The sequence below is a fragment of the Equus przewalskii genome, chromosome 9 (assembly GCF_037783145.1).
Source record: "Equus przewalskii isolate Varuska chromosome 9, EquPr2, whole genome shotgun sequence".
Classification (NCBI taxonomy): Eukaryota; Metazoa; Chordata; class Mammalia; order Perissodactyla; family Equidae; genus Equus; species Equus przewalskii.
In genome coordinates, this window is record NC_091839.1 from 15818657 (window position 1) to 15833771 (window position 15115).

Consider the following 15115-nt stretch of genomic DNA (forward strand, 5'->3'; position numbering starts at 1 on the left):
CCGCCACCGCCTCCACCTCCTTCTGCCCCAGAGGCCGCTTCGCAGGGAAAGTTACATAACGCGCCGGCAAAGCCTTCTGGGAAACGTAGTCCCGCCGGGGCCTGTTCTTAAAGGAGACGGCAGGCTGCGGCTTGGGGGGCGGGGGGCTGTCTCGCCGCCTCTCCGCCGCGCCACGCTTACCGCTCCCCGCCTCGGGGCAGGGAGTCCGGCGCGCTCCGAGGAGCTCGGGTACAAGGGCTGGGGGCGGGGATGTGATACGAATAGTCAGCGCGACCGCGGACTCAGAAATCGTAGGGAGTGGACAGGCTGTTCTGCTCCACTTGCTGTGCAGCTTGAGGCAAAAAGTCTTGCCCTCTCTGAGGCTCAGTTCCCTGCCCATCTAAGAGGGGCCAATGACCGGTTAGGAAGGCAGCAGCTCCTGGGGCGGGGCGGAGAGGCCCTGATTGGATGGGTTCAGGGTACGGGGACGGGAAGCTGGCAACTTGGTGGCGGGGAGATGGCACTTCGTCTTCCCCAGAATCTTCGATATCATCCTCCGACTGGGGCCGGCAACAGCCGGAGAAAGAAGAGGACTAAAGAGCTCCAGGCCAGGCCTCTGCCTCAGTTGCCTCATCTGCTAAAGGGAGTGGTCCAGCGCCCTCCAACGGCTCCGACTCTGCCGGCGCGCTCTGGTCTGCCAAGGGTTACACTGTCAGTTTCTCCGCGCCCCCCTCCCGCCACTTGACTACAGTTCCCAAAATGCTCTGCGGGGCGGACAGACTGACGCACTTCCGCTGTCTGGGAGGTTTGCGGGGGGGAGGCCTTCCCGATTCCCCCCGTCTGTCTCTGTCCTCCCGCGTCCCCCCCCGTCCGTTTCTGGGGACTCTTTCAGTGTTTTCAGAGCACAGAGTTGAGGGGACCCTTACCCTCGACAGCTCCCTAATTTAGGGGAAGGGAAAGAGACCAGAGATGGCGAGGATGAGTCGGGGGGCTAGTTTCTAGGGACAGCAACGCCAGACCGCCTTTCTCCCACCTGGAGCGCTTACTACCTGCTAGGCCCAACCATGCTCCCGGACCCCCCATATTTTTTCTTCCCGGCGTCGAGAACAGAAGGAGGCAGGCGTGGGGTTGGGGGACAGGTCTCCAGCTGCTCACCCACATCGGCCTCTTCCTCCCTCCAGGCCTGGGTCGGTGACAAGGGCTCAAAAATTTAAGAATGACCTGCCAGAGTTGCATTCATCCATGGCTTTCACGTGAATCGGGGCTGCCCTGCTCCCCCCCCCCAAAAAAAATCCCACTGTAACCATAGCAACTCTGATTTTACATTACCCAAACTGCGGTCTCAGCTTCACAATTTTACTTACCACCTGTATGATTATTTTCTTAACATTTTCCTTGAAACTGACTCCCGTGAAAAAGACGATCTACTTTTGTCTCATCCGAAGCAATATTAGGTGCATGATTGTGGATTTTAGGTACTACTCACATTTTTACAAAAGAAAACTACACACAGAGCCTAAAATTACCTTTGTACCGTTCTCCAGTAAACACCAGTGGGAGCCAAAAGTTCTGGCCAGAGGCAGCTGTCAGGCGGACTAGCTTGGCCCCTGACAAGTCGAGGGCAAGTCCCTAAACTTCTCAGGAAGAAATGGAGGCCCCTCGAATCTGCTTCTCACTGGGTACCTTCAGGTTAACATGCAACCATGCATATAAATATTTAGCATGGTGCCTGGCCCAGAAAAGGAGCGCCATAAATGCGAATCGTTGTTTTCAAGCTGCCCATGAATTCAAAGAGGGCACCCCTCTGCTGCGTTGGGAAATACGGAGGACACAGCAGTGACAGAGGCAGGCTCAGGCTCAGCCAGGTGACAGAGGCTGATGTTCAATTTCAATGGACTCGAGTGATTATTTAACTGCATTTTTTTAATAACTGCTGGGGCAGAGGAGTGTCAGGAAACCCTTCTTGAGGAGGTGTTATTTGAGCTGAGACCTGAAGGATGAAGAGAAGGTAGCTGGAGGAAGTAAAGACTCCTCATCTTGATGCCCATTTTACAGCTGAGGAAAATGGGGGCCCACGGTATACAGCCGGCCAGGGCAGCACCAGGGGTCGAGTCGGGTCTGACCGCGTCTGGGGGGGTGGTGGTGATCCACGTTGCTACAGCCTCCACAGCACGTTTGGGAGTAAAAAAAGAGAACCAGCTCCTGCCTTCGTGAAACTATGGGGGAAAGACGCCTAAAACAGATAAAGGCACTTGTTCTTTAGGGACAATGAAAAAGAACCACAGGACATTGGCCATCCTAGCCTGGGGGAGGGGATCCAGCAGAGCCATCCTAGCCTGGGGGAGGGGATCCAGGAGGTTCTCCTGGAGGAGATGACATTTAGGCTGTTACCTGAAGGATGAGTAAGTAGGAATCCGATCTGAAAAATGGCTGGAAACCACCAGCCTCCAACTTCAAGGGCGGGGGGGGGTCACCTGCCCGTGGAGGGGGTGGGGCAGGTATAGGTGCTGGAACCCAGGCCTGTCTCAGACAGCGCCCCAAGTAATTGTATTAAAAATAAGTTTATTGATATCTTGTCATAACTGGGGAGACAGGAGGGGGTCGAGCTCTGGAGGTCGGAGGCTGCAATGAGAGGCAGAGGGCCCGACCCACAGTTCCCCAGTGAGAACTCCACCCCCTCTCCCTAGGTAGGGCAGGACCGCTGTATCCTCTTTGTCATCCCTGTTCTGATTTGTCTCGCAACCCCCACCCCCTCCAAAGTCTGGGTTGGGGAGATGGGGAGGCCCCCACAGGTCACTTCTGTTCAAGTCAAGACCAGGAGTTGTTAGGGAGGGGGTATGTGCCGCCCCCTAGAGGATCCCCCCACAACCCACAAAGGGCGATAATAAATAACGTAAAGTTGATGGCTTAGAAGTCAGGGGTAGGGGAAGCAGCCAGGCAGACAGCGCTGTACTGGAGAAAGGGCTGGGGGGGGCCCCAGCAACGAGGTCCCCCGAGAATCAGGCACTAATTCGTACAGGGTGTGGGGTGCTGGCGCCCCACAGCTGGGAGCCAGGGTGCAGCTGGGCTGGGGAAGGGGCGAGCCCTCCTCCGTGGGCTAAGCTGGGGCGAGGAGGCGCAGGCAGAAGGAGCGCGAACAAGCTGGAACCCCACAGCAGATTTCATGGAGATTTCCATCGCCCCCGCCTCTTCCGTGTAGGGAATCCTTTCCTCCTCTTGTGTGGGGGGGAGTCATGGGGAGGGAGGGGGGCTGGGGGTGGCCGGGGGGCCCCCTCCTCACTCCTAGGGGCAATGATCACCCCCCTGGCTGCCACCACGTTCCCGTCCACGACAGCAGCCACCACAGACACAGGCTCTGGGGTGATCTCCACCTTGGGGGTGGGTGGCGGCAGGACAGGCCTGGGGGGTGGGGGTGGGGGTGGAGGCAGCGGTGGGGGCAGTGGGTCGACTGGGGTCCCTGGCAGCAGGGGCAGCAGGGCGCTGAGGGCCTCGCTCAGTTTGGCCAGTCCCTGCCGAAGCGTGCCAGCCAGCTCCCGGATGGCGTTGGCAGTCTCCTGCTGGGCCCGCAGGAAGTCCAGGGAGGGGTCTGGGGCAGAGGGGGTGGGCGGAGGCAGTGGAGGGGGTGGGGGGCTTGGGGGGGAAGGTGCCACTTGGACCTGCTGCGGTGGCTGGGGTGCTGGCGGGGCTGGGGGCGGTGGAGACAAGGCCAGGCGGGGCAGCTGGACGCTCTGCAGGGCTGGAGGGGGCGAGGACTCACGCTCCTTGGGCGGCGGGCAGCCCCCTTCCTGGGGATTACAGGTGGGCCGGGCCCAGGGCTCGGGGCTGCTGGAGCCCCCCTTGCTGTGGGCTGGAGTATCTGTGGAGAGAGAGATGCAGGTAAGGCGTGCGTGACCCCACAAGGCTTCCTCTTGATTTCCCCTTTCCCCCTCCCACTCACCTTGGCCTCAGAGCCATCCTTTTAAAGCCTAAATCAGATCGTGCCCGGGACCAGAAGTCCCAAGACAGGTCAGTCTTTGTATCCAGGAGAAAAAGTCAATATATTTAACAATAAACTGGTGGCCAATGCCGGCCTCCATGGAAACAGGGTCCTGGAGATGCCTTGCTGAGCCAGGTAGAGCCAATGTTCTAGAAGATTCTGAACCATCTGGACACCCCCCCCACACACATACCTCTCAGGCTGCACTGCTGGATCCTGGGAAGGTCTAGGAGGGCTGGGAGAGAGGTGGGGTGGTTGGGGCAGTAGCGGGGGCTTCTGGAGGCTGGAAGTAGGGGCTCTCTCCAGCCAGCATCAGTGTCAGCTCTGGTGTATTCCAGTTCAACCCCAAGCCTGCTGGGATTCCTCTGTCTTCTCTTGGCTGGGACCTCATTCACGCTCGGGAACTTGACCACAGTCCGCAGGCAGCGGCTCCCCGATTTCCGAGCCCGGCCTGAACCTCTCCCTCCAGCTGTGTGCTTGGCACACCCCCTCAATTGTCTCAATGCCTCAAACTCCCATGCCTGGAGCGGAGTTGCTGGTGCTCCTCAGACCTGCTCCTCCCTTGGCCACCCCTGGCTGGGCTCAGACCAAAACCTTTCGCTCTTTTTCTGCCCCGAGACACCATCTGTGTACAAATACTGTTGGCTCTGCTCTCCAACGGATCCAGCCTCCAGCCTTTCCCGTCCACCTCCACGGCCCTCACCCTGGTCCAGCCACCAGCATCTCCCACCCGGACGAGTGCAGATGCCTCCCCCCCGGGCTCCCGGCCTCAACCCCTGCCCCTCACGGTCTGTTCTCCACCAGAGCCTCGAGGGGCCGACCAAAACACACATCACTTATGCTACGGGAAAGCAGCTACCCACAAAGGACCACATATCACATGATCCATTTCTATGAAATGTCCAAAATAGGTGAATCCAGAGAGACAGGAAGTAGATTAGCAGTTGTCTAGGGCTGAGTGGGGATGAGGGGGTGAGAAGCGGGGTGATGGCTAAGAGGCCTGGCGTTTCTTTCTGGGGTGATGCGAACGTTCTAGAATTGATTGTAGTGATGGCTGCATAACTGTGTGTATATACGGGACTAAAAGCCCCTGAACTCTACACTGTAAGTGGGTAGAATGTATGGTATGGGAATTCTAGCTCAATAAAGGTGTTAAAAAAATACGTGTCAGGTGTTGTCTTTCTCTCCTCAAAGACTTCTCGTGGCTCTCATCTCACTCAGAGTAAAAGCAAAGTCCGCGAGGCCCCGCAAGGCTCTGCAGGATGTCCACTGCCTCCCTGACCTCATCTCCCACCCCTCCCCTCTCTCTCTCCCTCTCATTCGCTTGGCTCCAGCCACCCTGGCTTTCTTGTCGGCCCTCAAACACATCAGGCCTGCTCCTGCCTCAGGGCCTTTGCACTTGCTGTGTCTTTGGTCTGGAAAGGCACCTGCCTGGCTCCCTCCCTCACCTCCTCAGGTCTCTGCTCCAACATGGCCTCCTTGGGAAGACCTTCCTTGCCCGTGTCTGTAGGACCTGCCGTCCCTGTCCTCTCCTCTCTCCTAACCCTACCTGATTTCTTTGATAGCACTATCTCCCCCTGGCATGGGCTCGCTCTGTGTCTGCTGTCTATCTCCTCCTGCTGAGGGCAGCTCCCCCAGGCAGGGCTTTGTTTTGGTCACTGCTGTCTCCCTGGTGCCTAGAACAACGTCCAGCACATTTTCTCTTTAACGAGAAAGCCGTGGCTTCCAGGCTGTCAGCACCCATAGGGCCCCAGGCCCCCGCAGCGCCCATAAGGGACAGTCCAGCCTCTCCCTAGGGCTATGGGGCCTCAGCTCTTGCCTTCTCCTGTCCCTGTTTCTTGCCTCAGGGCCAGTGCACATGCCGTTCCCTCCACCAGGATCCCCGCCCCCTCGACTGCCCCGTGGCCAGCTCAGATGTCCATTCCTCCCGCTCCTAGGCCACATCAGATCGCCCTGCTCTTCTCTCTCCAGAACAGCCAGCACCAGCCTGGAATGCCGAGGGGTCCAGCCTCCCCGGGCCAGCCAGGCGGGGGAGGTGGCGGAGGCTGGGGACAGACGATAACCAGAACTAAGAGCTGCTGGACACTTTCCTGGCCAGGCCCCGGGCGAAGAGGCTGAGCTCTCCTCCTCCACCATTTCCCCGAGTCCTCGCGGCCACTCTCCGGGGTGGGTCCCATCATGGTGACCCCACGGGACAAAGAAGGTGACTCGAGGCCTAGAGAGGAGTCACAGAGCTGGCGAATGGTCCAAGGGGGATTTGAACCCAGGCAGGCTCAGAGGCCACGATTTTCACCTCGCCTTGGGCAGGCGCTGTGGGCCCGAGGGTGGCGGGTCTCCCTCCTAAGGGGCATGAGAATTGAAGCCACTCGGAAACGTGGCCTTTCTAGGCTATGGAGTAAAAGGAACAGAGAGTGGCCCAGCCTTCATGCCCACAGGGCAAAGGAAGGGCCATAACCAGAATCCTATGTATTCACAACCTGTGGGCCTCAGTTTCCCCACCTGTTAATGGGTGTGTGTGTGAACATACCACCAAGTGACACAACCACAGAGCATCTTCCTGAGGACCATTAGAGAGATTCACAGAATCAGCCTGGGCACAGGGCTTAGGCCAGAGCCTGGCACACAGTAAATTCTCAACGTTGTTATCGTTACTGGTCTTCCAAATATCAGGTCAGAGATAAATGGTCTTCAGCTCTCCCTCTTGTATTAACAAAGACACCTCAGGCTGCCCCAGGCCCTGTTTTAGTCCTTCAAGCCCAGCAGTTTCTCTTTTATGAGGTCCACACAGTGAGTAATCTCTGTGTAAAATTCTAATAAAGGATGCTGTAAGCACATTTCTACCTCAGGGCCTTTGCACGTGCTGTTTCCTCTAGCTGGAGTGCTCTTCCTCCAGATATCCACTTGGCTCAATCTCTCTATTCAAGTTTCTGCTCAAATCTCACCTCCTCACAGAAGCCCTCCCTGACCACCCTGTCTTTTTCTCCACAGTATTCCCAGCATCTACAACAGTGCCTGCTTCCGATTAGGTGCTCAATAAATATTTGCTGGATGAATGAATGAATCAAAGGGTTGCACAACTTTTGAAACAATCTGTTTGCCATCTCTGCTCTGGTTCAATGGAGCCATTTCACAGATGGAAACACTGAAGTTTGATTCACATTGAGAACAAGGGTCCCAAGTGATTGTGTCCTGCTTAAGACACTTTCACGCTTCCCACATGTTCTCAAGATAAAGTCCAAAATCTTGACCTTCACTTACATGCCACGTGTCATCTAATTCTCACATACTCATTTGCTCTCAGTCAATATGAATCGTTGTTGTCACGACCGGGCAATCTAGCCCAGTGGTTATGTTAAGTGTACGGACTGGGAGTTGCACACAGCCTGAATTCCAGTCCCAACTCTACTACTTACTTGCTGTGTGACCTTGGCTGGGTGAATGACCCTCTCTGAATCACATGATCCTGAACTGCCTTGTTTGATCACGTCCATGTCCCTCCCTTTCTCAAAACCCTTCAGTGGCTCCCCATAGCACTTCGGATAAAGTTCAAACTCCTTACCTCAGCCTAAAAGCCCTGAATGGTCTGGCCTTTGCTGATCTCTCTAACCTTATCTCAAAATATGTTCTTTCTTCAAACTTTCCACTCTCCCTTCCCCTCCTCCCCTAACTGGGAAACTTCCCTCGGTTTCCTAAACTGGCCTTCTTGCCTCCAAGCCACTGCACATGCTGTTCCTTCTACCAGGACCACTTTCCTGGCTCTTCTTCATCCTCACGCTGCACCTCCGCCTCCAGGAAGCCCTCCTTGACCTCCCAGGCTGGGTCAGGTGGCCCCCTCTGGAGTCCCACAGCCCAGCCCTGCCGGCTCTGAATCATCACTGTCTACGCATGGGTCTGTCTCCCTCACTGGACTGTGAGCCCCCCGAGGGCAGGCTTGAGGATGTCTCAGTCACTGCTGTGTCCCCAACGCTGCCCAGCACGGGGCAGGCGCCTGGGGGAACAGCTACAGAAAAAATAACAATCTAGAGTCAAGGCTAAGTGGCAAGTCTGTGGGCTCAGCTCTCCATACCTCCCCTACTCAGGGCATGACCTTGACAAAGTTACCAACCCTCCCTGAGACTTCGATTTATAAAATGATGAACTAGTTCGCACCTCCCGGCATGGGCAATTATAGCAAGTGCTGACGACGAGTTGTACTAAGCAATTTATGCATTTTAACTCATTTAATCTTCACAGCAACCCTTTAGGTGGTGACTATTTTTTATCCCCATTTTACAGATGCAGAAACCGAACTGCAATAACTCACCCAAAATGACACCGCTGAGTGACAAAGTTGGGACGGGAACAGAGACAGTCAGCCTCGGGAGTCACTAACCCGCAGTTGTTTAATGAAATCCTGCCTGTGCTGATGATCCCGGGTGTAGACCCCGGGGCCAGGACTCCTAGGTTTGGGTTCCCTTCCTGACTTCGGCGGTCACTAGCTGTGGACCGCAGGCGAGTCACGTCACTTTTCTGAGCCTCAGTTTCCCCAGGTTTACAACGGGGAGAACAGCACCCACCTCACGGGGTGGCAGTGAGGATGTGACGCGCCACGTAAGCGCTTGAACAGCACCGGGCACACAGCAGACTTGGCGCCGGCTGCTCTTGCTAAGAGGATGGTGGAGGAACTCACCCGACCGTCGGTCTTCCCTGCGGTCCTCGGACAACACGTAGCGCGGGGCGCAGGCGCTGGGGGCCGGCGGCTGCGAGGAGGCGGCGGCGGTGGCCGCGGGGGGCTGCTCCGGCCCCGCCCCAGCTCCCGGCCCCGCCACGCCGGGCCCCAGAATGGCAAAAATGGTCTCCTCCTCGGCGGAGAAGGCGTCCTCGGCGGCGGGCCCGGCGCCCTGCGTGGAGTGCGGCACGCGGGCCAGCTTCTCCTTGGTGCGGCGCTTGAAGTCGTTCCAGCGCTTCTGGACCTCCTGGCCGGTGCGCTTCCAGCTGGTGATGCCGTTGATCTTGGCGGCGATGCCGTCCCACACGCGCCGCCGCTCGGCCACGCTCACCCGACGGCTCTGCGCGCCGTAGAGCTGCGGGTAGTGGGCGCGCACCTCCCGGATCAGGATCTGGTTCTCCTCGAACGAGAAGCGCGGCTTGCGCAGCCGGGTGGTCTCTTCCGTCTCGCCCGCCGCCGCCGAGGCCATGGCGCCCCCCGACGCCGCCGTCCGGCCGCCTGGCGCATGGGGGGCGCCGGCGCTGCGGGCACAGGGCGCACGGCGCTGGCGGGGGCTCGGCATCCCCGCGCCGCCCGCCCCACCCGGCCGCCCCGACACCGGCTCCTATGTCCCCGGGGGGCCAGGGGTGGGGGCGGAGGGCGGACGGGGGCGACGGGCCGCCGGGGGCAGTCGGAGTGCCTAATAATAGCTGACACGGGCTGAGCGCTCACCTGGAGCCTAGCGCGGCGCAAAGTGCCACGGCGAGGCGGAGTTGATGCAAATTGGGGGAGGGTCTGGAGGGGTGGAGGGAAACGAGGAACAGCGGAAGAAGAGGGGGTGTCTGTAGGAGTTAGAGGAAAATGGGGGCATAGGAGAATGGGAAATGGAAGGAGAATGGGGGTGTCGAAGAAGCATAGGGGTGAGGAGGGCAAGGAGATGCTAACGGGAGATGCAGCAAGAAGGGGGGATCAGGCGCAGAGGAGCGCTCTGGGGGTTCCCGGGCAATGGGACGTCTGTAAAACCGATATGAGAAGGGGTCCTCAGAGGGGATGTGCAAGAATAATGGTGAGTGGTGGGCTTCCAGCACAGCGGAGGAGCTGGGACGGTAAAATACTAGGGATTAGGGTCTGCGGGGATTGTGGGGGGCTCTGGGGATTGCCAGGAATGAAGGAGAGCTCTGGGGGGTAGTGGGGGTCCGGGATTAGGAGGGGACACCGGAGGCTATGGGGGATTCCAGGAAGAGTGAGGGTCGCGGAGGGTGGGGACCGAGTCCGGCCGGGGGTCACTCACCGGCGCCGCCGCAGCCCCCGCCTGCCCGTCGGTCAAGGATCGGGCTTCTGCGGCCTCTTCCCTCCCACCCCCCGCCGCTTCTTTGCCTCCCCCCTCTGGGCCCCGCCCCCAGCCGCCCCGCGAGCCATGGCGCAGGCGCACCTAGCGCCCGTCGGCCCCCTGTGCCCTTACTGCCTGGGTTTCACGCCCCTCCCACAGCGCAAGCGCAGAATTGCCCCCCACCGGTCTCCACGAGCGGGCTGCAGCTGCGCAGGCGCAAGGTTAGCGTTGCGCCTGTTCCCCTCGACTCCCGATGCCACAACGGCGCACGCGCAAAACTCTATCCCACGCATGCGCGCCCCTCGCTCCCCGCGGGCCGTGGTACCCGGGACTCAGTTCCTGCGCAGGCGTAGCAATCCTCGGAGCGGGAGGGAGAGGTGGAGAGAGCGCTGGGGCCGAGCGGCGTCCCCGCCTTTCGGACAGTCTTCCACACCTAGCCGTGCTTGTGTCTCTTTCTCTTGGAGAAAGGGGAGAGAGGCGGCGCTGGAGGGAAGCGCTTCGTTTCCATGACAACTGCGTGGGTGGGATGGGGGTGCATAACAAAACCAGTTGCCGCCCCTCATACCCGCTGCGCTGGGCTGCTCCACATCTGCTAACCACCTATTACCCGTTGGGGCGGGGCACCCTGGGGATATTCCGCCGTAGGCGGGCTCAGTAACCATGGCAACCCATCAACCTTTCAACCATGCCTGGGCGGCCCCCTATCCACACATTTACGTCATGGCGCAGGGAGAGAAATCAGAGGGAGAGCTTCTGGAGTAGGGAGGGTGATCCTGGCGCAGGGAGGGTGATCCTGGCGCAGGCAGGACTGCAAGCAAATGCGCGGAGGCAGGAATGAATCTAGAACACCGCTTGGGTGAGCTGGAAGGCAGGATGATGGAGTTAAGTGGGGCCGAGAAATTTGTAGTTTAGCAATCCTGCAGAAGTCCTCAAGGTCATTCAATAAACAGTGCTTCAGACGTCTATTCAACAAAGAGTTGTTGGGTGCCTGCACAGTTCCAGATGCACTGAATACAAAAGACAAAAATCTATGGAGCTCATTTTTGAGCTGGGAGAATCAGACAATTAGCAAACTAAATGAGATGTATAAGTGAGAAGGTGATAAGTGCTATGAAGAAAATGGAAGTAGGAAAAGGGTTTGGGGAGTATGAGGTTTATGTGTGTGTCTGTAATTTTAAAATAAGGTGACGAGGGGAGCCCTTCCTGAGAAGGTGACATTTGAGTAGAGATGGGAAGGAGGTGAGGAAGCAAGTGCAGCCAGAGGTACTACTGTGTCTGCTGTGTTCTAGGAAGATCGAGGAGGCCAGTGGGGCTGCAGTGGAGGGAGCCAGAGGGAGGGCGGGATGGGGAGCCAGATCTGCAGGGCCTTGTGGGTCACTGTAAGGACTATGAGGTGGCAGCCCTGGGAGGACCCAGAGCAGAGGAAGGACGAGATCTGGCGATTCCTCTGGAGAACTGACTTTAGGGAGCGAAGGTGGAAGCTGGGTGCCCACTGAGGAGGCCACTACAGTGGTTCAGATGGTGGTGGCTCCAACCAGGGTGGTAGCTGCAAAGGAGAGGTGAAATGGATTTGGTTATAAGAAGTGATAGAAGGGGAGGAGTCGAGGATGACTCCAATGTCTTTGACCCGAGTAACGGGAAGGATGGAGCTTCCAGAAGCAAAGAGGGGCTGTGCTGCAAGAGGATCAGGAGTCCAAATGTCCCCAAACTTGAGATGCCCATTAGTCAACCAAGACAGATGTCGGGTAGGCAGGCGGATATGTGAGTCTGGACTTCAGGGAGCGGTTCAGTCTTGCGATATAAATTTAGGAGTTGTCAGTGAACAAATGACATCTAAATCCCTAAGACTGAGAGAGGTTAGCCAGGGAGCAAGTGTCGATAAAAGAGAAGTCCGTGGTCTGAAGCTGGGGGCGCTCCAAGGTAGACGGCTGAGATGAGCAAAGGAGACTGAGGAGGAGCAGTCAGTGAGGTGAGGAGACCCAGGGCTGTCTGAGGTCCTGGAGGTCAAGGGAAGGGCACGGATCAAGGCGGAGGGAAGGCTCAGTGATGCCAAATGCTGCCCAGAGGCCAAGTCCAGTGAAGACCGAGAACTGACCCCTGGGGCTAGCAAGATGACAATCACCAGTAATCCTGAAAAGAGCAGCTTTGTTGGTGTGGTGGGGGCAGTAGCTTGATTGGGAGGGCGTTCAAGAGAGGGTTTAGAGAGAGCCTGTGTAGACGATCCTTTCTAGCACAGAAAGAGGGTGGTATCTTGAAGGGGGCGTGGGATCCTGAGAGATTTATTTCAGATGGGAGATGTAACAGCATGTTGTGTGCCAGTGGGGATGATCCAGAAGAGGGGAGACTCATGGTGCAGAGGAGAGAGAGATTTCCTGGTGCGATGTCCTTGAGTAGGCATGGTGGGTGCGACCCAGGGCACAAGTGGAGGGTGGTCTAAGGGGCGTGGGTGGTTCAGTCACAGCGAACAGGGAGAGGGAGGCAGGGGACATGGAGGCAGGGGGTGGTGAGATGTGGTGTCAGGAACATACAAACGTTTTCTTCCAGTTCCATATGTTGTCTTAGTAGAGGAGCAAGCGGGTCAAGGGTGAGGGGAGGTGCTGAGGTTAGGGGAGAGTGAGAAGAGGGCATGAAATAGGGATTGATGGCCAAGGAAGTGTAGACAGTAGAACCAATCACTTGAGGTTATTGGATTTGAAATTGAAACGAGATGAGTTCCCGTGGCTGTGTGTTTTTCTCTGGCCACATTGTTTTCTGAGTGGGTGCAGGTGCAGAGTGGGTGGCAAGGTGACTGTCCCCAGGGCTGAGTTTCGATGAGGTCCCACCCTGTGCCCCTTGAGGAGTCAGGGTCCAGGAGTCAGGGGCGGCCCATGCAGGCAGGGCCTTATGGGCAACGCTAAGGAGCTTGAGTGGGACCCTATGGGTTCTGAGCAAGGAAGAACAGGGTCCGATGTGTGCTTTAGAAAGACCCCCTGGCCTTTGTATGGAGGGTAGATGGGAGGGGGCCAGGCTATCGGCCAGAGTCAAGGGAGAAACCCGGGATAGGGGCCAGGAGAGGGTGGGGAGAGTGCACAGGGCAGGGTGGGCGGGAAGAGTGGAAATGAATTGGAAGACATTCGAGAGGCAGAATGTCCAGAGCACGGTGACTGTCAGGCTGGGGATGAGAAGGGAGCCGTCCGGGTGACACCTAGTTCTCTGGCCCGGGTCCCAGTTGGGTATATGGGGTCTGTCAGGATGTGGTGAGTGCAAAGTGCTCAGTGAGTGTTATGGGTTGAATATTGTCCCACCCAAAATTAGTATGTTGAAGTCCTAAGCCCCTAGCACTTCAGAATGTGACCTTAGTTGGAAATAGGGTCATTGCAGATGTAATCAGCGAAGATGAGGTCATACAGGAGTTGGGTGGGCCCTTAATCCATGACGAGTGTCCTTATAAGATGAGGGGAGAGACAGAGGGAAAGACAGAGGCAGAGACTGGGGTGATGCACCACAAGCCAAGGAACGCCTGGGGCCACCAGAAGCTGGAAGAGGCAAGGAAGGACCCTCCCCTAGAGCCTTCAGACGGACTGTGGCCCTGCCAACAGCCTGATGGTAGGTTTCTAGCTTCCAGAGCTGTGAGAGAAGGTAGTTCTGTTCGAAGTCACCCAGTATATGGTACTTGGTTGTGGCCGCCCTCAGAAACGAATACACTGGCCCCTGAGGGGAGGCATCCAGAATATGGTTGGCGCCAGGACAGTCTGGGCTGAGGGGGAAGTTGGGTCTGAGTCAGATCCGGAGCTTGTGAGAAGGCTGGAGACAGGGAGCCATTGGCAGAGGTGAGGTGTAGGGATCTCTGCAGGTGTGGGTGCACGGAGGCAGGAGGAGGCACGAGGTCAGAGGGCAAACCCTTTGGGATGGGGGTGAATTAGGGACGGCTTTCTAAACTGTGGGTCCTTACCCATTCATGGGTCCAGAAAAATATTTAGTGGGTTGCAACCAGCAGAAAACAAACAAAATAAAACAGAAGAGGAAAATATGCGTTGCATGTAGTAAGGTAAGTATTGCCTTGAGCAACGTCTGTCCCAGTTATGTATTTTCAGAGGTGGTTGAGACAGACCACAGGATAGTGGAAACAGCTCAGCTCTGGAGCCAGCCTGTCTGGGTTCAAATTCTTCCAGTTACTTGTTACGTAACCTTGGACAGGTTGCTTAACCTCTCTGGGCCTTAGTTTTCCTCTCTAAAATGGGAATTAACCCTGGTCTCTACCTCACTGGTATGTTATGAGTATTAACTGGGTCAATATGTATGAAGTATTTGAGCAGTTTCTGATGTCTACTAATTGCCCTATTAGTATTACTAAGATGATTATTTTGTGAAATTTTTGTTTAAAGTGTGTGTGTGTGTGCATGTTGAATCATGCTGTAAAATGAATTTCTCAGTGTGGGTTGCAGTAAAAAGTGAAAGGAACCAGATCCAGGAGAGGAATTCTCAGCTCTGTTCTTTCAACCTTTCAACTGATTAGATCAGGCCCACCAAATTTATCTAGGATAATCTTCCTTACTTCAAGTCAACTAATTACAGACTTTAATGGCATCTACAAAATACTTTAATAGCAACAGTGGGATTAGTGTTTGAGTGACTGGGGACCATAGCCTCACCAAGTTAACACATCTAATTGACCATCACAACCATAGATGTAATCAATAAATAAGTCATAGAGTGTGTTCAATGGCAGTAAGTGTTGAGGAGGAAAGAGAAGTAGAGCAGGGTAAGTGAGGTCAGGAGTGTGGGGATGGGAAGGCCTCAGAGAGAAGGTGACATTTAAGCAAAGAACTGTAGGAGGTGAGAGAGTGAGCCACGTGAGTATCTGGACTGAGAGCAATCTGAGTAGGGGGAAGGGTAAGTGCAAAGGCCCTGAGGCATCAATGCTCTTAGAAGTTCAAGGAACACGTGAGGAGAGGCTGGGAGAAGAGATCAGAGAGAGGCCACAACAACTTTGGCTTCTACTCTGACACAGGAGGGCTCTGAGCCGAGGAGGGACATGAGCTGACTTGTGTTTTAATGGGATCCCTTTTGTCGGAGTTTGAAAACATACCCTAGGTGGTCAAGAGCAGAGGCAGGGCGACCAGCGAAGAGGCGGCTGCAATAGTCCTGGTGAGAGGTGGGGATG

General features: G+C 56.5%; 1 protein-coding gene across 2 annotated transcripts; it reads right to left on the bottom strand.

The window, feature by feature from the left end:
• Positions 1–2524: 2524 nt before the first annotated feature.
• On the bottom strand, positions 2525–10012 carry MYPOP (Myb related transcription factor, partner of profilin). 2 transcript variants are annotated; one of them, XM_070633012.1, is made up of 4 exons: positions 9934–9996; positions 9375–9484; positions 8625–9184; positions 2525–3835 (listed from the first exon to the last, which is right to left on the bottom strand). In XM_070633012.1, exons 3-4 carry the CDS (start codon positions 9130–9132, stop codon positions 3141–3143), a joined length of 1203 nt encoding a protein of 400 aa, XP_070489113.1. In that variant the 5' UTR covers positions 9133–9184; positions 9375–9484; positions 9934–9996; the 3' UTR covers positions 2525–3140. The 2 variants fall into 2 exon arrangements, with proteins under 2 accessions (XP_070489113.1, XP_070489112.1); XM_070633011.1 differs by lacking the exon at positions 9375–9484 and having other exon boundaries at positions 9934–10012.
• Positions 10013–15115: the final 5103 nt, after the last annotated feature.

Coding starts and splice junctions, on each gene's coding strand:
- MYPOP (XM_070633011.1), bottom strand. CDS start 9,132: ATGGCCTCGGCGGCGGCGGGCGAGACGGAAGAGACCACCCGGCTGCGC. Junction 3,836..8,624: donor CAGGGAAGACCGACGGTCGG/GTGAGTTCCTCC, acceptor CTCTCTCCACAG/ATACTCCAGCCCACAGCAAG.